The sequence below is a fragment of the Orcinus orca genome, chromosome 8 (assembly GCF_937001465.1).
Source record: "Orcinus orca chromosome 8, mOrcOrc1.1, whole genome shotgun sequence".
Lineage (NCBI taxonomy): Eukaryota > Metazoa > Chordata > Mammalia > Artiodactyla > Delphinidae > Orcinus > Orcinus orca.
In genome coordinates this window covers 36,250,366-36,276,615 of record NC_064566.1, presented here as the reverse complement: position 1 = coordinate 36,276,615, position 26,250 = coordinate 36,250,366, and the positions used below count along the sequence as shown (strand labels likewise).

Below are 26,250 nucleotides of genomic sequence, written 5' to 3'. Positions count from 1 at the left end.
AACTTTTCACAGCTGACTTGGTACTAGCGCTCAGGCCTGACCTCTCGCTCCTTCGGCACTTTAGGGGTTAATTTTGTTGGTGGATCCGGTTTCTTTCCTGGGCAGGGGCATGGAGATCCCGTTCTAGCTGGTACTTCAGTAGCAGAGTTGCTGGGTGCCTGGAATTCCCAGGCCCGGCGTGGGCTGGCGGGCTGGCTGGCTGGCTGACGGAATTGCCTTCGTGAGATTCATTCAGCTTCTTTGTCTGCTTTCTCGAAGGACCACAATGTAGTGAAATGCTCTGGCCTAGGAACCTTACAAGGTAGGACGATATTCTAAAATTTCTAGGGCCTGGGGCAGGGTGTGGTGCCTGTACTACCTTGGATGGTATCGGAAAGCCATGCAGAGAAGCCAGTGGTGCAGCTGCCGAAATCCCAGTGAGCTAAGTCGCGGGGGAGTCACTGGTCAGGAAATTCAGCATCCTTTTCCTTCCCACCCCAGCCCTTTTCATTTTAACCTTGATAATCTTAAAGGCAGCCTGACAGAGCATTACCCAAATGTCCTTGGTCCACCTGGACATTTGGGTAATGTCAGTATTTTCCAGACCATCTTATCAAATTAGGCTGCTGAGACCAAAACACTGGGTGTTGATCACCAGCTCTCTTAGGTCCTTATTTCAGGCTTTTTGGAGGAGACTTTTGAGCCTGGGGGGGTGGGGGAACTAGAGAGAGGCAACATGGGCCCCGCGCGAGGGCGAGGGCTGCTGGTGGTTCAGAGGGCCCTGATTGAAATGACTTGCAGTTGGAGGGTCTGAGAAGCCGGGTGAACTTGTGGTTGTGTTTACTAATGCTGCAAATTACCAGGTGGGTTTTTTTGTGGAAACTAGGCTCTGGGAGAGATGGCATAGATTTAAGTAGGAGCACTTTTCTTGTTTGTTAGGGCTGCTCTAAAGCTGCCCAAAGAGGAGCATTTTTATTTTTAAGCCAGACAAGGGAACGAGAAAACAATGTTCATTGCCACCTACTACTTGCCAAGCACCTAACAGGCATTGTCTCATTTAACCTTTCTTGCAAAGCCAGCAGTATTATTTTAAATTTTGAGGTGAGGCAGTGGGAGCCAGGAGAGGTTAAGGAACATGCTTCAGGTCACACAGATACTAGGCAAAGCTGGGACTGGCCACCACTCCGCCTTCCTTGTTGGGCTTGGCGGATGGCTCAGGATGGTTTTATCTGTAAGTTTAAATGTGGATTCAGCTGGATGAAGGGCAGCTTTTATTGTGGAGGACTCACCAAAGTGCACATGATACTTGCAAGCACGGCCTGCCTGGGCCTCTCAGATTCGGCTTGTCTCTGGAGCCGGGTGGTATTAAAAAGTAGCTGCTTTGGCAGCAGGACCTACCTGGGAGTCTGCTAATCTCTCTGAGGCTTTCGGACTCATGGATGAATCTGTGACTGGATTTGTGCTGGTTGGCTTTGTACCTGGCTCAGGGGGGCAGAAGCCCAAGTGAAAGTCAAATCTGGGAAGGTCAGTGGCCTTGCAGTTGGCCTTGGGCTGCTGGAACTGTGCCCTGGAACTCTCCGGCTGCCTCCCAAGAAGCTGGATTTATGGAGTCCCGGAGGGAGAGGTTGTACACCCAGAATGTTAATACTGACCCAGGCTTGGCACTAGCCGTTCACATGTGTGACGGGGATGGCTAATTAGCTAGGGCTGAGCTGCTCTTGGGTCCCAGAGCTGATTTTGAGTGTCTGTTTCTTGACCTGAGTTCCTTTTCCTCCCCATCCCATTGCCCCAGAAGACGTAGCTTAAGGGCATACCCCTGACCGGCAGCCCTGAGGCAATTGTAGTTCTGTTTTATGCATTCAGGTTCCCGGACTCCTAAGATGTATGGGGAGGTGAGTGTGAGTATGTGTGGGTGGGCGGTGTTCATGGAAATGTTGGGACCCTCACATCCCCCCACCTACTCTAGACCTAGGGCAGCCAGTCAGTGCCCTGTCTGGGATCCCCACCCCAGCTTATCTTTAACTACTTGGAGATGTTTTTGAGATAAGTTGACTGCATTAAAAGGTGTCCTGGGTTTTTTGGAGAACAAGTGAGAGTTCAGAGTTCTTATATGACTATGATCTGCTTAAAAGCCTCTTTGCCTCTGCTCTTAGGTTGAATGAATGTGGTTAAGAAGAGCTTGGGTTTTAGAACCATGCAGATCTAGGTTCAAATCCAGCTCCATTTATTAGTTCTGGCACCGTAGGCAGGTCACCATAGCCCCTGTAAGTCTCAGTTTCCACATCTATAAAAAGGGGCCGTTAATGGTTTGTGCCTTATAGTGTAATAGGAGTGTGTGGGATGACATATGTAAAGTGCTTTAGCAAAGTGCCTGGAGCCCACTATTAAAACTTCTCAGCTTGTGTGAGCGTTTGCTGCTATTTTCATTAGCTATTGCTGAATTCTGTTGATGTATAGGGTACTCATGTCCTCTGGTAAACGGAACAACAGGACGAGTTTGTTGAGATCTTTGGCAAAAGCCAGGCGGCTGTGGACCAAGTGTCAGCAGCCTTCTCTGGTGGAGCCTTGGAGGAGAGAGGCCTTTGTGTAGCTAAGGCCAGCAGACACGCTGGTGCCTATTCTAACAATGAGGGTATAGGGCATCTGGACCAGAGCTCTGGGGTTTGTAGCCCAACCAGCCCCTGGAGCCAAAGGAGGAATTTCACGCTTACTCAGGGGACCACCTACTTGTCGAAGGAATGAGTTACCAAAATGGGACAAAGGTGCCGTGGGGTGAAACTCAACCCCAGGCATTCTGAGTGCTACTAAATCCCTTTGGAGCCTTCTTTATGGGGTTCCTGTTTCCCTCTCTCCACCTCAAATGATTGGCCTTGCACCTGGCACTGTCTGTAGAAGCTGCTTCTCCCCGGGACACTGCCCGTTTATGGCAGCAAACTCTTGCGCTAGAACTTTATCATCTATTGCATATTGTGGGCCTGTGTCTCCTTCCTGCGGTCCTTGCAAAGTCCCTGGATCCAGGGCTGCAGCTGACAGGAGCTGGTTGTCTCCTCTGTGCCTGGAGATCTGATGTGGTCCCACAGAAGGCTTATGAGGACTGGGTGTTAATTAGCACCAGATCACACAGGAGGAAACCTGGGTCTCCTGGAGGTGAAGATGCTCTGACAAAGCAAATGGCAGGGCTAGGGTTCAAACCTAGATCTGTTTTGCTTTTTCCTCCAGAGCATATGCTGCCTCCCTGCAGAGCCTTGGGGGTTTATGGTACCCTAGCCCACTGCTAGGTGAGACTAAATTTACTGGGATTAGTATCTAACTCTGCCCTTTCTTTAATTTGAGCTCAGGTTCTGGGTCAATTTGCAACAGCAAAACCCTGTAGGCTGATCCCAGGGGTGAAACTAGGAAGGGTGGCTTGTTTGCTCATCGCTGTTTTCAAGTAGCTATCTTTTTTTTCATGTGGAAAACTTTAAAGTCCTTTTAATACACATGTAGGTGTTCATGAAAATGTGTCAAATGAATAAATAAATGAGGTGGTTGAACGCTCTCGGATCTGTGTATGAATCCCAGCTTCAACAGTTCCTAGTTGTATGACCTTTGGGCCTTTCTTTCCAAGCGTTAGTTGTCTCATCTCTAGAATGGGTATAGAATTAGTCTCTATCTCATGGTACCCAGGAGAAAATATAAGTAAGCTGTCGTTATTATTATATATTATATTATATTATGTAGTTATTATTTTTATCATAGAGTTGAGCAGATTAAATGAAAGAATGCAAGTAATATAATTAGCATGGAGTCTAGCACAGCTTTAAACTTCAATTAAAGTTGGCCCTTATCATTCTCAGATAGGCAGCGAAAGGTAGGTTTCTGCAGGAGTCCTGCTGCATTCTTTGAAGGTCGATTTTCTTAACAGGCTCCGGCAGTGCTGGGAGGAGGTGATGCTCCTGAGAAAATCTCCTGGGGAGGAAATAGTTAACATACCTGTCTGGTGGGAAATGGAGGTAGCCAAACCTTTTCCCTTCCCCAGGGGTTGCTGCTAAGCCCTGGTTGGGCTTGCTCACTCATCCACACCAAAGGATCTCATTCCGCTGGGCCCTGGGGTTTCACAGGAACAATTGCCTTGAACAATAGCCAGAAAACAAGTTCCACCAGTCTGGGCTTTTGCAAGTGAATACAGCTGTCTGGTGGGGGGCACAGGGCCCTGGAAATGAGCTCTGCTGTGATTCTGGAGCAGAACTGGAAAAGTGAGCAGGTAAGGCCGGGACACAGCCCTGGGTGGCTCTACGGTGCGGGCTTAGTCACCAGGAGAGAGGCAGAGACGGATGGGGGCAGGGGCTGTCCAGACTGTTTCTGAGAACGGTGAGGGCCTTCTGGAAGTAGCCCCAGCCCTTGGGGTTTTGGGGGAGAGGGGATTAGGATCATTGCTTTGTGAAGGCTGCTTTTGAGAACCAGAGTTACAGTACTTCATCTCTGCTAACCTGCTGTGGTTTATTAGTGAGCAGAGAACTAATATTTATCTGCAATCTGATTTTTTTCACATCATTTAAGCATGTCTTTCCCTTGCATAAACAACATTATCTCACAGGGAGTCCATTTGGAAAGTGTAATGACCCTCCAGATCCTTCAGTAACTTCTCAGTCTTTTGCTGAAAGCCAGGATTCCTCATGCCTGGGCGTGTAAATCCTGGTGGAAAAATCTGTTTAATCATCCCTCTAACCTTGGGATTCGGTTTTGCCTTTTTATTTCATGGAAGATGAAGTTGTAAATATAGTATCACATTAATTCAGAACCATTACAGTTTCCTGATATATCAAGATACTCCCCAGAAGAGCTCAATATTAAAAATTTGTCCAAATTAGAGGTGATTTCTCAGGAGGGTCTGGTGAAAGCAGGTTACTCTTCCTTGGTTGTATGGAATGCTAACTCCCTACAACAGTGAGGAAAACAGGGGGTGTGAGAGGCTGGAATAATTTATGATTCTTTCACCTGCGTTTTTCATAGCAGATAGCTTGTGTTTGGGCTGTTAAAATTGTGCTTTAAGCCCTCTGAGTGACATTTGAATTCCTGACACAGTGATGTCAGAATCTCTTGTAAGACTCTGAAACTGGATCTCCTTGTCTTATGGGCCTTTCCATTTTTTAATGGATTTTCTGGTCACTTTGGAGAGCCTTGGCTCTGGTTAAAATGCGGTGTCTTGGCCAACATGGGGTCTCACTGATATTATACTTGGTTGCTGTCAACCAGTCGAGGTTCTTTTGAGATTCGGCTGGTTAGCAGACAGAGACTTTGAAGCTGACCTACAGGTACTCTCTTTCTGACGAGAGGCATTAAGACCCTGGTTGAGTCCTATCCTGATGAGCTCTGGGCTCTTAGCCTCGGTTCATCCAGTGGAAAATGGGAGGTGGAATAATCCACGTACCGTGCCTAGTACAGTGCCTGGCATTTGGTAAACACCGCCAATGGTGGCTTTAAGTATTAGGTAAGATTGCGTCTTATTCCTCTGTGGATAAACAGTGGTCTCATGAAGAACCTCTTGTGGATTGGGTTGTAATGCCTCTATAGGAGGGTCTCGAACTCAAATTGCCGGGTCAGTCAGGTAGCGTATGTGAGTGCAAAGGCTCAGATGGGGGGTTGAGTCAAATGGGAAAGCACGTGTCTGTCTAAAGAGAGCAGTTACAACTCAGGGCTAAGTAATCATCTCCTATGTATAAGATATTGGCACCTATTCCAAATACTTGAAAGACTCAGTGTGGGCTTTAAAGGTAATCATTTAAGGGGTGAAATCAGCCACGAAGAAGCCCAGAAACTAGGAAGTGCAGTTTACTCCTTTGGTAGCTTTTACTGAATGAGAGGAGATGCTCTGACCAGGGGGGACCTTCAGTGTCCCTTTGCCTCTACTAGCTTTTCTCTGAGCTTAAGCTCCCAGGATGGCAGTTAGAAAGCACCTCTGGGATGGCTGCATCCACCTCCCTCATGAGAGACTGGGAACTAAGAGTAAGTGCAATGTCCAAACTCTAATAGGAAGCAGTTCTGGGGAGGGCTGGGGCCAGGGCCTGGCTCTCGTGGCTCCTTGGCTTTGCCACTTCCAAGCCTTGAAGGAGAGCGCAGCATAGCAGAGAGCATCGGTGGGCCTGGGCTTTGCCATGCTGCCGTCTATTGCCTTGTGCCGGCACTTGGCTGGTGGTTTGAGGGGCTACTGAAGGCTGTAGAAATGTCTGAAACCAGTGCAGTTTCCTTTGCTGACCTTCCCATTTTACATTTTCCTTTGTGTCTGAGCTATGTGTTCTTGTCTGTCACATCTACTGGCTTTGCGGTCAAGGGTGGGGACAACTGAGTCATCACTGTACCCCCCGGAACCTCACGTGGTGCCTGGCACATAGAGGGTGCTGGCTGACGGGGTGAGGTGAGCAAAATGAATTCAAGTCCCCTGGCTCGGGACTCAAAAACGTTGAGTTTAGAAGTCTTGAAGAAAAATAGCAAATGTTTGGTGGAATTCTTTCCGCCCACCCACTGGCAAAAATAGGTGAAGGTCATCTTCCAATCTGATCACTTATAAGTGCAGTTGTGCCCTGATGTGACCACCAGTGGAGGACCTTTCATTGAGGAGAAAAAAGGGACATGGCTGTGATCTGGAGGGGAAATGATCTTTTTGTGTTGATGGTTCTGAGGAGTCAATGGAAGCATCTTCTTGCCATTTCTCTAGATGTCCCAGCCAAAGAATTTATAGGACATAAACATCATATGCTGTTTTGAAATTAAAAAAAAAAAAAAAAAAAGATGGGAACCAGCCAAGCTGTGGGCCCCACTTGCCTTCTAGTTTCCTATGATAGAACCCGGGGCAGGAGGAGGCCCCCAGAGTTCTGCTTGTTTCCCAAGGCTATTGAGCACAATGCTGTTTCCACTAAGACTTTTGGAGTAGTCTTGGCAGTCTTACAATATAGAGTGAAGGTGAAGTGGAACGGGAAGAACTGGTGAAGAGAATAGATGCTGTCTTGTGTTCATTTATTCTTCTGGTCGTTCATATAAAAATCATTCATTCACTCACAAAATGAAGTCTGCTTTAATATTTTTCTAAATGTCTGAGGAACACTTTTGTACCCAAAAAGAATGTCTTAGAATTAATTAGGTTTTACTATTCAACTGTTGAAGTTTTAATTTTGAAACCTGTTTTCTTATAAATCTTATCTGTAAGTCAAGTATTTTTGTATGCATTAAGAACGTTTCCACTTGTTATTTGATTAGTACTTCATTAATTCAGACTTGAATTTAATTAGTACTGTTGGCAAACTTGGATAATTAAGTTTCCTTAAATATTTCATTTTATTTATTTTTTGCTGCACCGCGAGGTTTGTGGGATCTTAGTTCCCCGACCAGGGATCGAACCCAGGCCCCCAGCAGTGAGAACGCCAGGTCCTAACTACTGGACCACCAGGGATTTCCCTCCTTAAATATTTCAGATTGCATTCGTAAACTTAACATACCTGGTTTCCTCATGCTCTCCAAATGTTGGATGGGGTAGACTTTAGCAGCCTAACAAGCAAAATCTTTCTAAGCACTTAAACAACCCTTGCAAATCAAATAATTTATGACATTTATAACTTCAGTTTGTCCAAAACACTTCAATTTTTTTTGCAGTCTGAATCCAATTCTTAAATCTTTCATCTTAAAAATCTCAAATCAAAAATCAGTACTCATTTAGGTTCGAATCACAAGACTATTCTTTTTAGAGTCTCGTGTATTTTTTTAAATATTATACATATAGAGAGATCACCCCAGTGATCACAAAGCTTTCACCCTAAACTTAAGTATTAATATTAGGATTTATTTCATTATCTCCCTTCATCTTTTTGAAACTTTCCCAGGATTTAAAGTCACTTACTCCCAGCTGAGGGGAGGAAGTTTATCCTCTCGGGTGGGCTCAGAACCATCATGTGGTTTTTCTCAATCGGATTCAAGGGCAGGATGCAGGAATGGTCCAATCATAGTCCAGAACGATTGTTCCGGAGCCACGGCTGAGGACACTGTAGTTCTTTCTGCCGTGTCATCTGGGTCCCTCGAGCCTCTTACCTGGAATTTTGTTTCACCTCACTGCAAACACAAATCCTCTGGGTTTCTTTCAAGTTTGAGTCATAATCACGTTTTGTAACCTCTTTCGACATTTATCGCCCGACTTGGGTCAGTAGACTTGTACCCCATCCCAGGTTGTACCTAATTTCCTTTGCCACTTGATTGGATTCAACTAATGTCCTTACTGCCTGAATGAATTCTGCATGCTTTCTACATTTTTCCTGTCTGACTCTCAACCACATGTCTGGAGTCGTTTTAGAAACAAATTGCAATTCCCCAGTAGTTAGCACAAGTATACCGAGTGGCAAAAACCTAAGCAAACTCATTTTAAGCAAAAGAAAAGAATTTTATTAGTTCTCACTGTTTGGTCTCCCAGAAGTGGCTTCTGGCTTCTGGACTGACTGGATGCAGGAGCTCATGTGATGTCATTCCTCTTGCCTCTGCTTTCCCACCTCTGGGCTAACTGCTTTCTAAGGCAGGTGAGGATGAAGGGGCCAGTGGGTCGGAGGCAGCTCTAGGCTTCCTTTGCATTTCTTCCAGAGCTGTGTGTCATTCTCAGCGTCTCCTGTGGGGGGAGTGCTCTTTTAGGCAAAGTTAAAGAGCTCGTGCCAGCACTTTGTAACCGTGAAGAAGTTCCTGGACAACGTGAATCTCTAAGAGGGGGCTAGTATACCCCACGTTCTCTTGTTGGGACCACATTGTTATCACAGAGCATCTTATGGACCCAGTTTTCCTTAGGATGCTTCTTGGAACTCACTGACCTTGATCTTGGTGGCTCATGGCCATTTATAATACCCTGAATTTTAGAGAAAGGACAAGTTGGAGCTAAGTGATTTTATATCTAGATAGATCCGTCAGTGTCCCCAAAGATCCAGAAGTGAGGGAGACGTGGCTGGTTTTCCGAGTGTGGGGACAGCTCTGGTTTCGGGTACACCAAGGCCGCTCTTGTTCAGCATGGACTTCCCTTGTGTCGCTGCTCCTTCCTCCTCCTTAATTTCCCCTCTCCACTCTTCTGTGGGGTAGATCATTGGTTCGCCCCTTCTGGGCCAGCTCAGTTTCAAGGACTTCCTGTAATCTCATCATAGCCTCATGATGCTCTGGGCACCGACGTGGGAAGAATCGTGTGTGTGATAAGTGCCACATGCCCCTCTGCAACAGCATCTCAGTGTTGAAAGGCCACAAAGGAAGAGCGGGCACAATTTCAAAGCAAAAAAATCTGGGGCTTGGATTCATGGGCATCTGTTACTAAGTTTCCTCCTTCCTCGCCTCCAGCCCCACTTGTCTCTTGGCTGTCCTCTTTCTTCTTCGTTGGATTATAGGAAATTTTAGATACGTTAAATTGCTAACCCTGGAGAGCAGATGCAATTAAAGACTCATGGGATTTTCTTTTCATCATGAAGGTGGATTAGAGTCCTTTCCCATCTGTTACGTCACCCTTTTCCCAGCAGAGCCTTCCACAGTTGTCAGCCTAGGTGGTATCATCCATGTGTCACCCATAAGGCAACTGAGGCAAGGAAGTTGTGACTTGTCAGAGGCTGAAGTGGGAGGGAGCCGGGCTCAGAATCCACTGCTGGGGCTGCGTTTTGCGTCAGAACTTGCCCTGCCCGTCTCTCCTGTACGTGAGTTGAGTCAGGAGGTGTTTAATAAACACATACTGTGTGCCTGGAGATGGAGTTGATGTGAGGCTGGCATTGCTGTGGCAGCACTGCTCTGGAGGTGGGCTTCAGGGTCCGGGGGGCTTCACTGCCAGCTCTGCCATGCATCTGCAGAGAGCCCTGGACGGCAGCTCTCACGACCTCAAGTTTCCTCATTAGGAAGCAAGGCCACCTGTGAGGGAGTAGGAACGTTGCTGAGAATACGTGCAGATACTGTAGAGTTGGCATGTTGGCAAGTGCTCAGCCAGCGGCTGTTGTGAAAAATCAGATGATGCAGGCCAGAGGGAGCGCGTGCTCTGCAATTAGACGATTCAGCGTCTCAAGCCCAATGCCAAAGTGGACTGCACGGCACTGGGCAAAATACTTGTTCTTTCAGCCTTGATCTCTTCATTTGTCAACTGGGGAGGATAATAGGTCCCTTACAGGTGTGATAGGAAGAGTGGAGACATAAGTGATGTATCGGAAGCACCTGGCATGATGCCTGACACCTGGGATGCACTTGTTACTATCACGAAGCAGACCCCTGCATATGCTTGGAAAGTAGGACAGACCATCATACGGAGAACAGCTAGAAAACTGCAGGAGTGCATAGAATGAACCCAAATGCGGAAAACTGTGGGAATTCAGAGGAGGGGACTGTGAGGGTGGGCCAGAGCATTTGGAGAAGTCCTTAAAGGAGGATTCCGAACCGGATGGAGCCCAGGCCAAAGCAGTGTCATCACAGCGGGGGAGCCGGCTAAGACCCGGAGCTGCGGGCTGCTGCAGGGCCTGTGAATTCATCCTAAGTCCTCTCCTGAGCCCTCACACTTCCTGCCTTTATCCTCCCTACTTGAGAACCACCTTTGCATGTTTCCCCTGCACTTGCGTGGGACCCTCCAGGTGGGCTTTAGGAAGCCACATTGGCGGGCTGAAGGGAAAGGTGATGAAAACAGGTTTCCACTAAGCCTCGTCTTCCTGCCTGATCAGTAGAGCTCAGACAGGCATCCTACAAGCTGGTGGAACAAACTGAAACTTCCTCTTGATTACTTGGGGGAGTATGGGGAGCTCCTGGCTTTCTAAATCTTAGATACCGGCATTTCGTTTTTGTTGTTTGGTTTTTTTGGTTTGTTTTTTCGAGATATCATTGATGTACAATATTATTTGTTTCAGATGTGCAGCATAGTGATTCACAAATTTTTTTTAGTTTTTTATGTATTAATTTATATTTATTTTTGGTTGTGTTGGGTCTTCGTTTCTGTGCGAGGGCTTTCTCTAGTTGCGGTGAGCGGCGGCCACTCTTCATCACGGTGCGCGGGCCTCTCACTGTCGCCCCCTCTCTTGTTGTGGAGCACAGGCTCCAGACGCGCAGGCTCAGTAATTGTGGCTCACGGGCTTAGGTGCTCCGTGGCATGTGGGATCTTCCTGGACCAGGGATCAAACCCGTGTCCCCTGCATTGGCAGGTGAATTCTTAACCACTGTGCCACCAGGGAAGTCCCAGAGCCACCCTCTTTACTGTGATGCCAGACGGCTCTCTATGACATCAATTTTCAGTGCACACGGGCATACGACACGGCCCACTTCCCCAGGAGGAAGCCCAGGTTCGGGAGGCTAGCATATCCCAGAGCAGGAGTGGCAGGGTCAGTATCTACACCCAGGGCTGTGTGATGATGATGCACTGACTTAACCACATTACTCCACCATTCAGCCCTCCACAGTGAGCTGTACCTCACTGAAAGGCCTGCACAGCGGCAGCCTGATGCCTCAGAAACGCCAGTGTCAGAACAATTCCGCTCCTGGGTATACATCCGAAAAAACAAGAACACTAATTCAAAAAGATACGTGCATCCCAATGTTCACAGCAGCATTATTTATAATTGTCAAGATAAGGAAGCAACCTAAGTGTCCATCAACAGATGAATGGATAAAAGTGTGGTATGTACACACAATGGAATATTACTCAGTCATAAAAAAGAATGAAATTTTGCAATTTGCAACAACATGGATGGACTTAGAGGGCATTATGCTGAGCAAAATAAGTCAGACAGAAAAAGAGAGGGCTTCCCTGGTGGCGCAGTGGTTGGGAATCTTCCTGCCAAAGCAAGGGACATGGGTTCGAACCCTGGTCTGGGAAGATCCCACGTGCCGCGGAGCAACTAAGCCTGTGAGCCGCAACAACTGAGCCTGCGCATCTGGAGCCTGTGCTCCACAACGGGAGAGGCCGCAACAGTGAGAGGCCCGCACACCGCGATGAAGAGCGGCCCCCGCTCGCTGCAACTGGAGAAAGCCCTCACACAGAAATGAAGACCCAACACAGCCATAAATAAATAAATAAATTTATTTTTAAAAAAAGAAAAGAAAAAGAGAAATACTATATGATAGCACCTACATGTAGAATCTAAAAAAATACAGCACACTAGGGAATATAACAGAACAGGAACAGACTCACAGAACAAACGAGCGGTCACCAGTGGGGAGATGGAAGAAGCAAGGGGCAAGATGGGGTGGGGATTAGAAGGTACAAACTACTATGTACAAAATCTATAAGCTGCAAGGATATATTGTGTAGCACAGGGAGTACAGCCGATATTTTATAATAACTATAAATGGAGTATAACCTTTAAAAATTGTGAATCACGGGCTTCCCTGGTGGTGCAGTGGTTGAGAATCTGCCTGCCAATGCAGGGGACACAGGTTTGCGCCCTGGTCTGGGAAGATCCCACATGCCGCGGAGCAGCTGGGCCCGTGAGCCACAACTACTGAGCCAGTGCTCTAGAGCCCGTGAGCCACAACTACTGAGCCAGTGCTCTAGAGCCCGTGAGCCACAACTACTGAAGCCCACACGCCTAGAGCCCATGCTCCGCAACAAGAGAAGCCACCGCAATGAGAAGCCCGCACACGGAAGTGAAGAGCAGCCCCCGCTCGCCCAACTAGAGAAAGCCTGCACGCAGCAATGAAGACCCAACGCAGCCAAAAATAAATAAATAAATTTATTTTTAAAAGAGGGTGGCTCTGAAGCTGGGGCAGCTGGATCCAGGTCCTGCTCCACCTCTTACAGTCTGACCTTGTGCCAGGCGCCTTACCTTCCTAAGCCTCAGTTTCTCCACCTGTACAATAGGAAAACAGTAATCCTTACCTTTTGTCACTCGATCAAGTAGAGCAGTGTTACATTGATGCTGGAGGCTTACTTTATAGCCTCCTCAACTTCCCACTCCCATGTGTCTAAATCAGCAAGTATTTATTGAGCACCTGCTGTGTATCTGCCACCCGGCAACCAAATAAATGAGAAAATGCAACCGGCTTGATGCTGGCCGGGCGGGGGCTGGAGGTGGCACTGCAGATAGAGGGACCAGGGACGGCCTTTCTGGGGAGGTGACTCTTCAAGTGAGAAAGAAGAAGGGACAGGTGACCAAGAAGAGGTACAGTAAATGCAAAGCCTTGAACATGAAAACCCAGAGCCAGTGAGCGATGGAGGGGGGCCCAAGACAGGACTGGACGGGGAGGCTGGATCACAGGGTCTTGAGGGCCAGAGTACAGAGTTTGGGTCCCTGAGAAGCCGCTGGAGGGTTTGAAGCAGTGGAGCAATAGATCTGATTTGTGTTTCACAAAGATCTTTCTGGCGCCGTGGGGAGAGTAGATGGTCTGGGAGCAGACGAGGAGCACAGAGCGCAGCCGGCCTGTTGGCAGTCACCTAGGCAGAGCTAAGCAGCTGAAGGCGCAGGGCGCAGGGGCGGGGAGGGCCGTGCACACTGGGAGAGATTCTGCAGGCAGAGGCGGGCGGACCTGGGGGTTGACTGAATGTCTTGGTGTTGGGAAGCAGGAGGCAAGGCAGAAGGAAAAAGCAGAATTATTGCTTTTGGAGATTTGACTTGAATGGTGGGGGACGATGGTCTCGATGGCGTTGAGGGTTGAGAAATGGACTCTATTTTCGATGCATCCTGGGATATTATTAGAGTTAGAACTGCCAATGGAGTTGGTGGGTTTTGCTGACTTTTGCACTTTCCTTCCCTTGGCTTTTTTGCTCCAGGAGTGGAGTCCAGGGAATTCACATAGCAGTTCTTTCTCCCGCTCTGAGCCCCAGGGAGGGTGCCACTGCTGTCTCTTTCTCTGCCCCACTGTCAGCTCCAGCCCCCAAACCCACTGCTCCTCCGCTGGCTCTAGGCCTGGCAGGTAGCCCTTGGCCTTTCCGAAGTTCCCGAGATGAAGCTGAGGATGCGGTAGGCAGGGTGTAGGTGTCCAGCCACGTCTGCTCAGGGAGGTGCCCACCCTTCAGGGGAAGGTACCCATCAGCCACTTGACCCAGCTGCCAGACGAAACGGATGGATGGCACCCTTGAAGATGAGTCACATCAGAGGCAAAGGAGCTCTGTCTGGGGCTTCGTGACACCGGAGCCTTCGAGGATGGTACACACTTGTCTGTATCATCAGACGCTGCTGAGCTGACGCAGTGTGAGGTCTTGGTGCTCAGGCTGTGTTTGTCTTGGCAGCTGGGATGACAGCAGCTCCGTCAGCAGCGGGATCAGCGACACCATAGACAACCTCAGCACGGATGACATCAACACCAGCTCCTCCATCGGCTCCTATGCCAACACGCCTGCCTCCTCGCGTAAGAGCCTGGATGTCCAGGTAAGGAACAGGGTCCCTCCCAGAGCCCCTGCCAGCAGAGAGCCTTGGGCTTGTGGGCCAAGGGGGCTCTTTGGGGTGCACAGAATCTCCAGGTCCGTGAGATGAGGCCCGACCTCCTGCTTGATGCCTGTGCTCTTATGTCTTCACTCTGTCCTCTACCTGCAGGGAGAGGGTGGGGTCCAGCATCGGGGTACGCTAAACGGGAGTGGGGAGACTCACCGCTCTCACTGTGGTGGCCTTGGCAAATCCTGTTTCCTTCCCGGACCTCAGTTTCATCATCTATTTGGAAAAAAAAGAAAGAAAAAGGATGTTGGACTCAACTGGCCGTTCTTAGTCTGGAGTGCGCGTCCATGGCGTTCGTCTGATTCCTCAAGAGTGCTGGGGTGGGAACAACGTTAAGAAGCCTGGGCTGGAAGACCAGTACGTCCCAACAGATCTGTGGGTCGTATCCTCCTGCCAGTGTATTGTACTTGGCCCCCGGTATCACTCTTCTTTTAAATGGGGTGGCATGTCAAGTTTTTTAAAGTTCATCACTTCACATGATAGTGAGCTTCTGGTTTCTCTTGAAAAATCAGAAGATATCGCCTCCCAGAGTCTATATTCTCCACAACCAACAGATGTCCAGGTGTCCCCGCCTTTGGACAGGGCGCCCATGCCGCTGTGTGCCAACCAGCTACACCCTTCAAATACCTGCCTGTCCTGAGGCACTTGAGTTTCCAACCCCTGCTTTAAACTCTCTGGTTTAGTGTTTCAGATGCAGTGCTTCCAAAGCAGTTTTGTGTAGGTGTGTTTGCTTCCCCTCATAGCATCCCTCAGTGGTCAGGGGGATTGGTTCTAATAAGCCCATTTTACTAGTGGACAAGCGAGTTGCCATCCTCACCACCAGTCCCCACAGTGGCACTGGCATATATGGACTGGAATCCTTTTCAGGATGAGTCCCTCCCTCCAGTGGGGCCCGCTGCCTCGGGTGAACCCATGTGAAGGTCTGATGGGGATGGAGTCTCCCAGAGGGACCTTTTGAGGGCAGAGCTGACACAGCCCCTTCTTTCACTCCCTTCCTTTCACATCCGCTTCCTTCCTCCGCTCTGTCTCACTCTGGGCAGATAGGAGCTGCTTTGGGAATCTCTTTGCTTTCAAAGGTATCTTTCTCTTTGAGGACAGGGCTAAATGAAGGATGTGTCAGAGTGTGGGATTAATTCTGTACCACAGAAATGTAAACACAGACTGCCTGATGAAATCTATTAGGTGTTGCCTCTGGGATTGCCTATGACTTCTTGAGTTTTCATTTTTAGCCTGAATTTCTAATTATCATTGGCAAACAAGGGTGGGTTGTGGCGGTTAAGGGAAGAAAAACTACCCAAATGAAGGGAGCCCAGAGATTGGGGGGTACTGATCATGTGCCACATCTTGATCTGAGGGGTAGTTATGTACGTTAATTTCAGAAAATTTCTTCCAATTATATACTTAAGATTGTACATTCGGTATATGAATGTTATACCTCAATTTTATAAAAGTTAATTAAAAAAAACCCTAAGCCACACCCCCAACTGATCACTGTTTAATTAGTTATTAGACACAAGTTAGCAACACCCAGCCAGACTGTGTCCCTACCACTTGCCAAATGTTATAATATCCACAGTTTCCGGGACTTCCCTGGCGGTCCAGTGGTTAGGACTGGGTGCTTTCACTGCCGTGGCCCAGGTTCATTCCCTGGTCGGGGAACTAAGATCCTGCATGTCGTGGGGCACAGCCAAAAAAAAAAAATCCACCATTTTCCTTTCCTTGTGGACACTAATTTTATTTTTTTTTTCCGAGACTCATTTTAATTTCAAGGTAACAACAACCAAGCTTCTAGACAGTTCTTAGATACGGAGCTGGGGAACTAAGAGAGAAGGAGAGACAGAGACAGAGAGGAGAGAGAGATCTATAAATCAGTAGGTTTCTCTCTTGTTTACTTGCAAGGTAGGAAGAAGCCTGCTCCTAAAATGCTCACTGAGCCAACAAAACATTGTTGGAACAGTCTCCTTGTCTTTGTTCCCTTCCCACAAACCTGGAGTTAGAATCTGTTTTCCACGTTGATACAGAGTAACCATCTGGGATTTACAAATGATACATTTGAATTTGGTTAATGTCAAGGCCCCCCTCCTCCTTGACCAGCTCTTTGCTTTCATTTAGCAAATGTCACATCAGAAAAGCTTCAAGAATATTACACAAGCATGTCTTTTGACCAAGATCAGAAAGATAACATCAAGGGTTGTAAAGAATTTACTATTGGGCTTCCCTGGTGGCACAGTGGTTGAGAGTCCGCCTGCCGATGCAGGAGATACGGGTTCATGCCCCGGTCCGGGAAGATCCCACATGCCGCGGAGCGGCTGGGTCCGTGAGCCATGGCCGCTGAGCCTGCGCTTCCGGAGCCTCTGCTCCGCAACGGGAGAGGCCACAACAGTGAGAGGCCCGCGTACCGCAAAAAAAAAAAAAAAAAAATTTACTATTTATTGGGTTGTTTTTTTGCTCTACAACTACTTGAGTTTAAAATATTTAAATAAAAATTAAGCAAGTAGGTCTTGGAATAAAATAAATGTAGACTTGCACCCATAGTTACAAAGAGTCCTGCTGAGATGGTTTCTTTGGCATCCCTTTGTTCCTGTCCAGGGAGCATCTCCAAATATCTGAATCCACATAAATTGCAGCCTTCTCCCCTCCTCCCCTGTACCACTCTGAGGAAGGCTAGGGGCCATCACTCCTCTCGGAGCAGCGTCAGGCAGCGGGAAGGTGTGCACTGCCATCCTCCCCGGGGCTCATTCAGGTTCCCATCACATATGGATTTCCCTGGACAAATGGGCAGCACAAAGCATCCCAGGCGAGGCATGGAAAGGCAGGAAGAAGTAGCCCAGTGTGTCCGCTGGGAAAGCAGGTTGAGGACAGCTTGCCTGCCTGAGTTTATTTGAAAAGCCTCTGAAGACCAGCCAAAAGGAAGTACATCTAAGGAACAGGGGAGCTATCGTCTGGAAGCCTAAGGAACAGCCTCGTTCAGCTGCTTGAGAGAGGCGGCAGCCGGTAACAGAGGAGCGGTCCTTGGGGGATGGAAGTCCCCTTGGTCTGTGAGTGACTGTCTCCTCAAGGATGTCGAGGAGCACGGGGAGGGTCTTCGATGGGGCACCCGTGCCCAGATACCCAGCATCGGCCTGTGCTCACTGCTTCTCAGTGTGCTGGGCAAAGCATCTCCCTGCCTGGGGTCTGACAGCCTCTTGACCAACTTTCTCCAGGAGAGCTGGTGAGTCTGGCTGCAGTGTCAGGGAAAAGGTGCGGCCTTTGAAGTCAGGGTTGAGCTCCTAGCTCTGTGGCATCCTTGGATAAGCTCAACCTCTCCAAGCCTCTGCCTCCCAGTGATTACATAAAATCACGGTAACTAGGCTTATCTTGAAGGGTGAGTGTGAGAGCGATATGGACATTCTTTATCTGAACATGCTTTCAGATAAATGAGCCTAATTCGTTTTCTTTTTTCTTTTTTTTTTTCTGGCTGTGCCACTCTGCTTACGGGATCTCAGTTCCCCGACCAGGGGTTGAACCCCGGCCCTCTGCAGTTGAAAGCGCTGAGTGCTAACCATTGGACCTCCAGGGAATTCCCTCAGAGCCTAATTCTCAGTAGTTGCTCAGATGGTTCATTTCGTTTCTTTCCTTTCCTTTCCATTTCCTTTTCCTTTTTCCCTTTCCTTCCTTCCTTCCTTCCTTCCTTCCTCTATATTACCTATACCTCTGCTGCTTTCCTCCATTCATGTCAGGAACCAAAAGTTGACTGTTATTCATGTCCTTTCTTTGTAGTGTCAGAGCATTTTTTTTTTTTTTTTTTTTTGCGATACGCGGGCCTCTCACTGCTGTGGCCTCTCCCGTTGCAGAGCACAGGCTCCGGACGCGCAGGCTCAGCGGCCATGGCTCACAGGCCCAGCCGCTCCGCGGCATGTGGGATCTTCCCGGACCGGGGCACGAACCCGTGTCCCCTGCATCGGCAGGCGGACTCTCAACCACTGCGCCACCAGGGAAGCCCTGTCAGAGCATTTTGTCTTAAGTTTTGCAGCATTTTGTTTTTAGGACAGTGTGTTGGTGGCAGAAGACTTTTCACACATGAACATCACTTCCCCACATCCCTTTCATCTATCTCTTCCTGTCCTTGTGACTCGGCATTTTCTCTCAGTCTGTGGAAGGTTCCATTCCAGGTGCCAAGGTACAAAAAAGGCATATGTCAAGATTCCTCTCATTTTCACTGCCTTTGAAATTTTAATAAAATATACAAGGGGGGAAAATGGTAATTCCATGTGAGTTTACTTTTTGCTACTGAAGGAAACAAAATTCTGAATTCTGTGGCAAGGATTCCTGTCCTGTGTGACCTTGAGTAATCCTGGGCTCTCTGGATGCTCTCGGGTGATGGTCTGGACGTAAGGATAGGGTTTGGCTGGGGTGTGGGTGGGGCACCCCTTGTGCCACCTGCTGGATCCTGCTGCTCCTGACTTGAGGCGAGTTACCTTTCCTCTTCACACCTGTGCTTTCCTTGTCTGTCAAATACAGATAAAAGTGCAAGTTTAGAGGATTAGATGAGCTAATAATGTGTGCAGAGGCACCCAGTGCCCAGTAAGAAAGGCGGCAGGTAATGATGCTGACGCTGATCCTAGTTTCTGTTATTACTGGGACTCAGACTTTAGCCAGTGTAGCATCTCAGTCCGCAGGGGATGGTGTGGCTTGAAGACGGCAATGTCTCTGGCTTCTTAGAGGCTTGTGGCCTAAGAGCACAAAAGACAAGTACCCTGTTCACCTTAATGCAAGACAGAAATAGATTAAATGCTAAAGTGCCGGAGATTTTCAGAGGGGGGACAGTTGGTGACAAAAGAGCCACTGTTAAAATTGAGTCCCTCCACCTTGAGCTCATTGCGCCCACCGTCAGCTCTCTGAGACACCTGTCTGTTATCACCCCTGTTTCACGCACAAGGTAACAATCTCAAAGAAGCTCAGCCACTTCCTTCAGGGTCACACACAGCACAGGAGGGAGTTGCAGCACCTAGTACTTGACCTCAAGTCTGTCCGACCCCAAGCCCACGCTCTTCCCTCCACCTCCCGCCCCACGGCTGCACCTCGTTCCTCAGCGCCTTGGTTCCATCCTCTCGCTCTCAGAAGACTGGCCTCCCCTCTTCAGTCTCTGGGGAACCTGGGCCCTCAGGGGAGAACTCTCCCATCTTCCAGGCCCTCTTCCTCCTTGAGTGTGGCTGTCTCCCTGCCTTCCCTCTTGGATGCTGAAGGAGTAAGTGGGCTTACAGTAGGAGTAGCTACAGAAAGGAGGTACCACTTGAGATGGGCACAGCTGGCAAAGGGGAGGGTGCAGCTCTTCGTACATCCCATGTGGCTGTCCTGCTGGCCCTCCTGTTGTAAGCTCTGGGGGCAGAGAGCCTGGCCCTTCTTCATCTTTTAATCCCTCCTGGTGCCATGATCTGGCACAAGCTCAGCAGGGGTTTGCTAAGGAGATGCGAACTCACAGCCAGTGTAATGTCCCGGGGCAGAGGCCGCTGTGCCGAGAGCAGCTGGGAAGCCTACCACCCTGGACCACATACATTGTGGGGCTGTGATGGTTGGATGATTGTTCTTTCCAGAGGGGGATTCAACTGTAGTCCCAGACCAGGGATGTGTGCACTTTCTCTGCCACTGGGGTGGAATCAGTTCTGGAGGTCCCACCCAGAGGCTAGGCTGGAACTGCTCCAGAATTGGAGCTGGGGAACCACCGGCCAGCCAGGGTGGAAGGAGAATCTACTGGGTGTAGGTGTTAATGTTAGGTGCCCCTGGACATGCAGCATCCTCAAGTCCTTGGACTTGTTCTCCAGGAAGGCAGCATAGCCTGATGGCTAAAACATGGGCTGTGCACTCAGGCTCCCTGGAATCCTTGCACCGTGTGATCTTGGGCAATTTTCTTTTCCACTCTGTGCCTCAGTGTTCTCATGTAAAATCGAGACTACGAACTATAACCTCCTCATAGGTTTCTGGTGAAGATTAAATTAAATGGTACATGTAAAGCACTTTAGCCCAGTGCCTAGCACATAGTAAATGTTTAGTAAATTTTAATTGTTACTGCTCCTACTATTAGCATCACTATAATTTGATGAGGGAAAATAACGTATAGGAGCATTAAAGGAATAATTAATGCAGTACCCCAGGATATGGTATGTACTAAGTTTTCAGTACCTCTTAGAGTGTAAAAGAATGTGTTAGAATGTACTTGAACATAAGCTCCAGGAGGCTGATGATTCGTATTGATATTTTGTTCTCATTAATTGTAGTATTCCCAGTACCCAAAAGCTTGCTTGGCACACAGCGGTACCGGTAAATATTTGTTGAGTGAATGTTTCCAAAGCCAAGATATTTGCTGCCTCAGGGCCTTTGCACATACTCTTCCCTCTACCTGGCATGCTGTTCCCTAAACTCTTCTCTCGGTAAGTTTCTGCTCATTCTTTAGGACACTTCTTCAAAAAGGCCTTACCAGACCACTGTACCTACCCCCGTCATCATAATCTAAATTACATCACTGCCTGTAATTCTCTCTCAGACTCCTTGTCTTTTTCCATTTATTTGTCTTATATTTCCAATCCCTGCCTCTTTCACTGGATCATAAACTTCAGAAGGGATGGGAACCAATCTTACTCACAGGTCCTCAGACCCACCATAGTGCCCGGCAAACCACGGGCATGGAGGAAATTCTGGTTGAATGAATACACTGGAAGATTTAGAGGAAGGAACACGGGCTGGTGTAGTTGGGACACGGAGCAAGTACCGTGAGTTTCCACTTCTCTGTAAAACTGAGATGAAGACAGTTCTACTTACCTGCTTACCCTCCTTGACCAGACAGCTGTCGGGATCGGATGAGGTCGTTTTGTTAAAGTGTGCTGTAGCTCGAGAAGCATGTGTTCGCCGACCGATTTGCTCATTTCCTCACCAAGCCTGATTGCGTGCCTGCTGTGGGGACGCCTCTGTCTCTGTCCTTTGCCGCAGCTGAACGACGAGCTTCTTGCAGCCCAGGAGTGTTTCTGTCCTCCTCTCTATGCCTGGTACCTCGTGGAGATGTTTGAGGAATGACCAAACAACTGAAGGCACCCATGAGGTGGCTGAGGGAGAGGGGGGAGGCTGTGGTGGCGATAGAGAGGCGATTGAACTTGGGCTGCTTGTCTGTATGTATCTTTGCTCCCACTCTGCCAGCGTATTCCGTGCAGGAAGCCATCGGTACTAATCTCGAGTGACGAGCATCAGACCAGATTCTTGCCAGGGGGTCGTTTTGATTTGCTGCCTTGCTGGTGTTGCCCACGCTTGGTAGTTAAGTACAGCAAATATGGGACCTGTGTCGCAGGGGAGCCGCCCTAAACTGCTGCTGACCACCCTTCCCCATTCACTGCACTGCTGCTCCCCGCTGAAGTCTGCTCAGACTGGCCCCAACCCCTAGGGAGGCCCCCAAAGCTTTCTGGTTAGCGAGTTATGGCTTTTAACTGCAGCACATGATTAACCATCACGCTTCTGTCCCCTCCTGGGCTCCGTGGCCAGCAGGTCAGGCCTCTTCCAAAGAAAGCTGGCTAATTATATCCCCCGTCTGCACAAAATCCCACAAGAGGAGCCAGCAGCGGCGTATGAATGGAGCTGGGTGGGAGCACATGGCGTCGTGGGGAGGAAGTGGCTTCTGAGGCTTCGCCTCCTCTCGGCCCCTCTCTCTCCCTGATTCGAGGGGAGCTAGCAGCCGCCCTCGCTCGCTCGCTCGCTCTCGGTGCGTTAGACTGTGGCGCTGTGCTCGATCCAGAGATCTGGCTGCCGGTGGAGTGATCGGGAGCTGTTGAACAAAGGGAAATGGGCTGGGAGGCCGTGAGCTGGGTAGAGCTCGGGCTGCCGGAGCTCGAGGAGGCTGGTCGCCAAGTGGCAGAGCTGGTGGCTGGATTTTTGTCACAGCTCCGTCCACTGGTTCTCCTCCATGGGGCTCTGTCCCTCGTTTTCCTCTGGCTCTTTTTACTCTCCTCCCTCACTCCCTTTTAGGACATATTCGTATTCTTTACTTTCCTTGGACCCAACATATCAGGCTTCCTAACAAGACAACCAGAGTACAAGGCCCAAACATTTTAAAGTAGTCATCTGTTATTTTTCCCTTAACTTGTCCAGGGCATGGGCATTTTTGCTCTGGGGTGAGGGGCTCTCTAGCCTGGCGTTTGAGAAAGACTAATTCAGAGGGTCTCCTTCGCAGACCGACGCTGAGAAGCACTCACAGGTGGAGAGGAATTCCCTGTGGTCCGGCGATGATGTCAAGAAGTCAGACGGAGGGTCAGACAGCGGCATAAAGATGGAGCCGGGGTCGAAGTGGAGGCGGAATCCTTCTGATGTGTCTGACGAGTCCGACAAAAGCACGTCGGGCAAGAAGAACCCCGTCATCTCTCAGACAGGCTCGTGGCGGCGAGGCATGACAGCTCAGGTGGGCATCACCATGCCGAGGACGAAGCCGGCTGCCCCGGCAGGCACGCTGAAGACCCCAGGAACTGGTGAGTCAGGCATGCGTGGGCACTTGTCATTTTCAAAACCTGAACCGCAGTCACTCTAGCGAGGGCTTGATGATATTTTTAAATCCCTATAAAATGCACAGGTATTTCTTCTTAGGGTTTAGACTCTGCTCATAGCCAGCTTTCAGAAAGGTTCACATCCTTACCTTTCTCCAAGTGGAAGTATGTAAGCATGAGAGCCTCTGAAATTCTGAAGATGGTTCAACTGCCGAGACATGTTGAATCGGTTTAAGCATGTGCTGGGTCGGAGCTAACATACCCAGTGAAGGCTATTCAAGAGCACGTGGTTAGGAGCTGTCGGTGTGTTGAATTGACGTTGTCCGTGATTTAAGGATGTATGTAACCGAGGGCAGTGTTTTTGCAGGAAGGTGGGGTACCCCTTGAAAATGATAGGGACACTTTTCAATGGACAGAGGGAGAATGGCCAATAAAACACAAGGTCTCTTTCCCAGACATATCAGTAAGTGGCTGGCTTTGCTTTATTCTGGGTAAATCTAGACTGCTTTGTGAATGAGGAAAACCATTGACATCTCCTAAAAGCCTCACGGTGACAGTTGTAGACGCGCTTATCTTTATAAAAAGCTCTTTCCTCTGTCTCCCAAGGGGACTGCTTTCCCCCAGGAGAAAGCGAGCTAGTTCTTTGGAGGAGGGGAGAATTTTAAACAGTCAGCTGGCGGAGCTGACTTCTTGGTCTGCAGGCTAACCTTTCTGATCTCTCTCTCAGGAAAAACAGATGATGCAAAGGTGTCTGAGAAAGGAAGGCTGTCTCCCAAAGCCTCCCAGGTGAAGCGCTCCCCGTCAGATGCTGGCCGCAGCAGTGGTGATGAATCCAAGAAACCCCTCCCCAGCAGCTCCAGGACGCCCACTGCCAACGCCAACAGCTTTGGGTTCAAGAAGCAGAGTGGCTCTGCCGCTGGTTTGGCCATGATCACAGCCAGTGGGGCCACTGTCACCAGCAGGTCAGCCACACTGGGCAAAATCCCGAAGTCGTCCGCACTTGTCGGTCGGTCCACCGGTCGGAAGACGAGCATGGATGGGGCTCAGAATCAGGATGATGGGTATCTGTCTCTTAGCTCCCGGACAAATTTACAGTACCGGAGTCTGCCAAGGCCCAGTAAATCCACCAGCCGGAATGGGGCTGGGAACAGGTCTAGTACCAGCAGCATAGATTCCAACATCAGTAGCAAGTCAGCAGGCCTGCCGGTGCCCAAGCTGAGGGAGCCTTCCAAGACAGCCCTGGGCAGCTCTCTGCCAGGTCTGGTCAACCAGACCGATAAGGAGAAAGGCATCTCATCCGACAACGAGAGCGTGGCTTCCTGTAACTCAGTGAAGGTGAACCCGGCAGCCCAGCCTGTGTCTAGTGCGGCTCAGGCCACTCTCCAGCCAGGGGCCAAGTACCCTGATGTGGCCTCTCCCACGCTCCGCAGGTAAGTGGGTAAATGGCACTGAGTGGAACTGGAATACGTGGAGTGGCATCCTGGATTAATAACTTCCTGTTTTCTTAGCTGAAGCCGCCTCTGGTTTTCTCCACTTCAGTCCTTGGGTAAAGCTGTTTGGTCGGATGCTGCCAGCAATTCTGCTCAACTGATTATTTTCCCATGTTGGCATGAAAAACATAAGCCTCTGGAATCAATCATCCTGGGTTTGAATCCTAGGTCCACCTTAATTAGCCACCACGTAACCTCTCTTAATACTTCTGCCTCCGTTTTCTCATCTGTAAAATTGGGATGATGATACCTACCTACAGGTTCTTGTGTCCATTAATCTACGTAGCTACATCTGGCCCATAGTAAGTACTCAATAAAAGTTAGCTACCATCGAAGATGAGATCCTAATACTCCCTTAGATCTGGAAGCAGTTTTGTTTTTAATCTGTGGCTCAGATTCCTCATCTTTATGCCAGACAGTGGCATAATGGCCAGATCTTTTCCCCAAATAGTCCAGTATCCCCCACATACGTTTTTATACTGCGCGCGTAATTCCAAATCAGTGCCTGAAATTTTAGCTTCCTTTAAAAAAAAAAAGAAAGAAAAAACAAAGCAGAAGTGTTTTTGAAAAAGAGAATTTGATTTCCTATTACCTGAAAAAGGCATTTTCCTGTACTTCCACAACGGGTGGAAATTTGTACGTTAAAATTGATTATTCGCTTTAAACTGCAGCTGCATAGAGCAGAGTTCATCCTACCTTTTCAGGAAATTTCTTGTCGTAAGAAAGAGTAAGTCCAAGGATAGAAAATTTAGCAGTGAAAAAATAAGAATTATGTGCACATGTACATATTTGGGGATGAATGGGAATGTTTGCAAAGCCTTCAGAAGAAGCATTCCACATGAAAGGTATAATGCAGCAGTTCACTGTTCTTTGTCTAGACTTGATTATTAGAATTTCAGTAATGATTATTTTTTCAGGGGAAAGTCTTATTGGGCTGCTCTTTGTTGTTTTAACAGGTTGCCTTGTAAATGAAAATTTTCTCTGCTTCTTGCCTCAAGTATTATATGTAATATTCACTCTTTGGTATTATAGATTTCCTTTAGTAACTACAAAGGCATTTTACTAGACCCTTAGGCTAGTGTAATAGAATACTTGAAAATGCATGCAGCTTCTTAGGCTGTGAATTGAGCACCTTTCAGCCCACTCCTAGCAATTACATTTTTCCTAAATTGTTAAGGTGTTCTGAATTCTCTCGTTGTGCATTAGTATGAAGAAGAGGAATCTTAGGTGAAGTGTGGTAGCTCTCTTCAAATGGTTTGAAGGACTAACAGACAAAAGATTGGGCTTTTTCTGTGTAGTTACACATAGCAGGATTAGGAGCAAGGCATAAAAGTTGGAAGAAGGTGGGTTAGATTTTGGTTTTGTAACAATTGGAAGTGCTTGGCAACGGAGCCAGTTAGCCTTTGGAGTATAAAGTAGTGAGGTCCCTGACACTGGAGGTGTGTAAGTACTCTAAAGCCAAGGTTCTGCAACAGGATAGTTCTTTCTCTGTCACCAGGCAAAAAGTGTTCCTCTTCTGTCACCAGACATTGTAGTGAGGGTTGATTGTGTGTTTGTTTATTTTTACAACAATTGGGATTTGTAACAACTGTTTGGAGAGGTCGGAGGTCAAACTCACACCACTTTGCCTAGCTGGGTGAAAGGCAACCTGCCTATCCTAGTATGTAGTAGTATAGTCTCTTTTTGGAGATACCTGTTCCATGACAGTTTTAGTGGATAGAATAAAGCCGTTACATTTCTAGAGTATGTACTGTCCTTCGACTTTAAGACAGTTTCTCCATCCTACCAGAGAACCCTCTGCCAACGGAAGAGGGAAGTGTCTGTGCCATTCCCTGTGTTCTGACAGCACATTTGTGGTCATGAGCAGTGGGGGAGATGACATGCAATGGCATTTCTGTGTGTCTA

At 48.5% G+C, this 26,250-nt stretch overlaps 1 protein-coding gene across 5 annotated transcripts in view; it reads left to right on the top strand.

The window, feature by feature from the left end:
- The window catches only part of NAV2 (neuron navigator 2), a 399,505-nt gene that overhangs the window by 309,155 nt on the left and 64,100 nt on the right, over nucleotides 1-26,250 (top strand). For all 5 annotated transcript variants that reach the window (XR_007478781.1, XM_033409220.2, XM_049713471.1 and 2 more), the window contains exons 12-14: nucleotides 14,156-14,294; nucleotides 22,549-22,840; nucleotides 23,583-24,285. Coding sequence is in view for 4 of the 5 variants with exons in the window: in XM_033409220.2 (XP_033265111.1) it covers nucleotides 14,156-14,294; nucleotides 22,549-22,840; nucleotides 23,583-24,285 (1,134 nt within the window). In the remaining variant the exon portion in view is untranslated. The remainder of the gene's footprint in view (nucleotides 1-14,155; nucleotides 14,295-22,548; nucleotides 22,841-23,582; nucleotides 24,286-26,250) is intronic.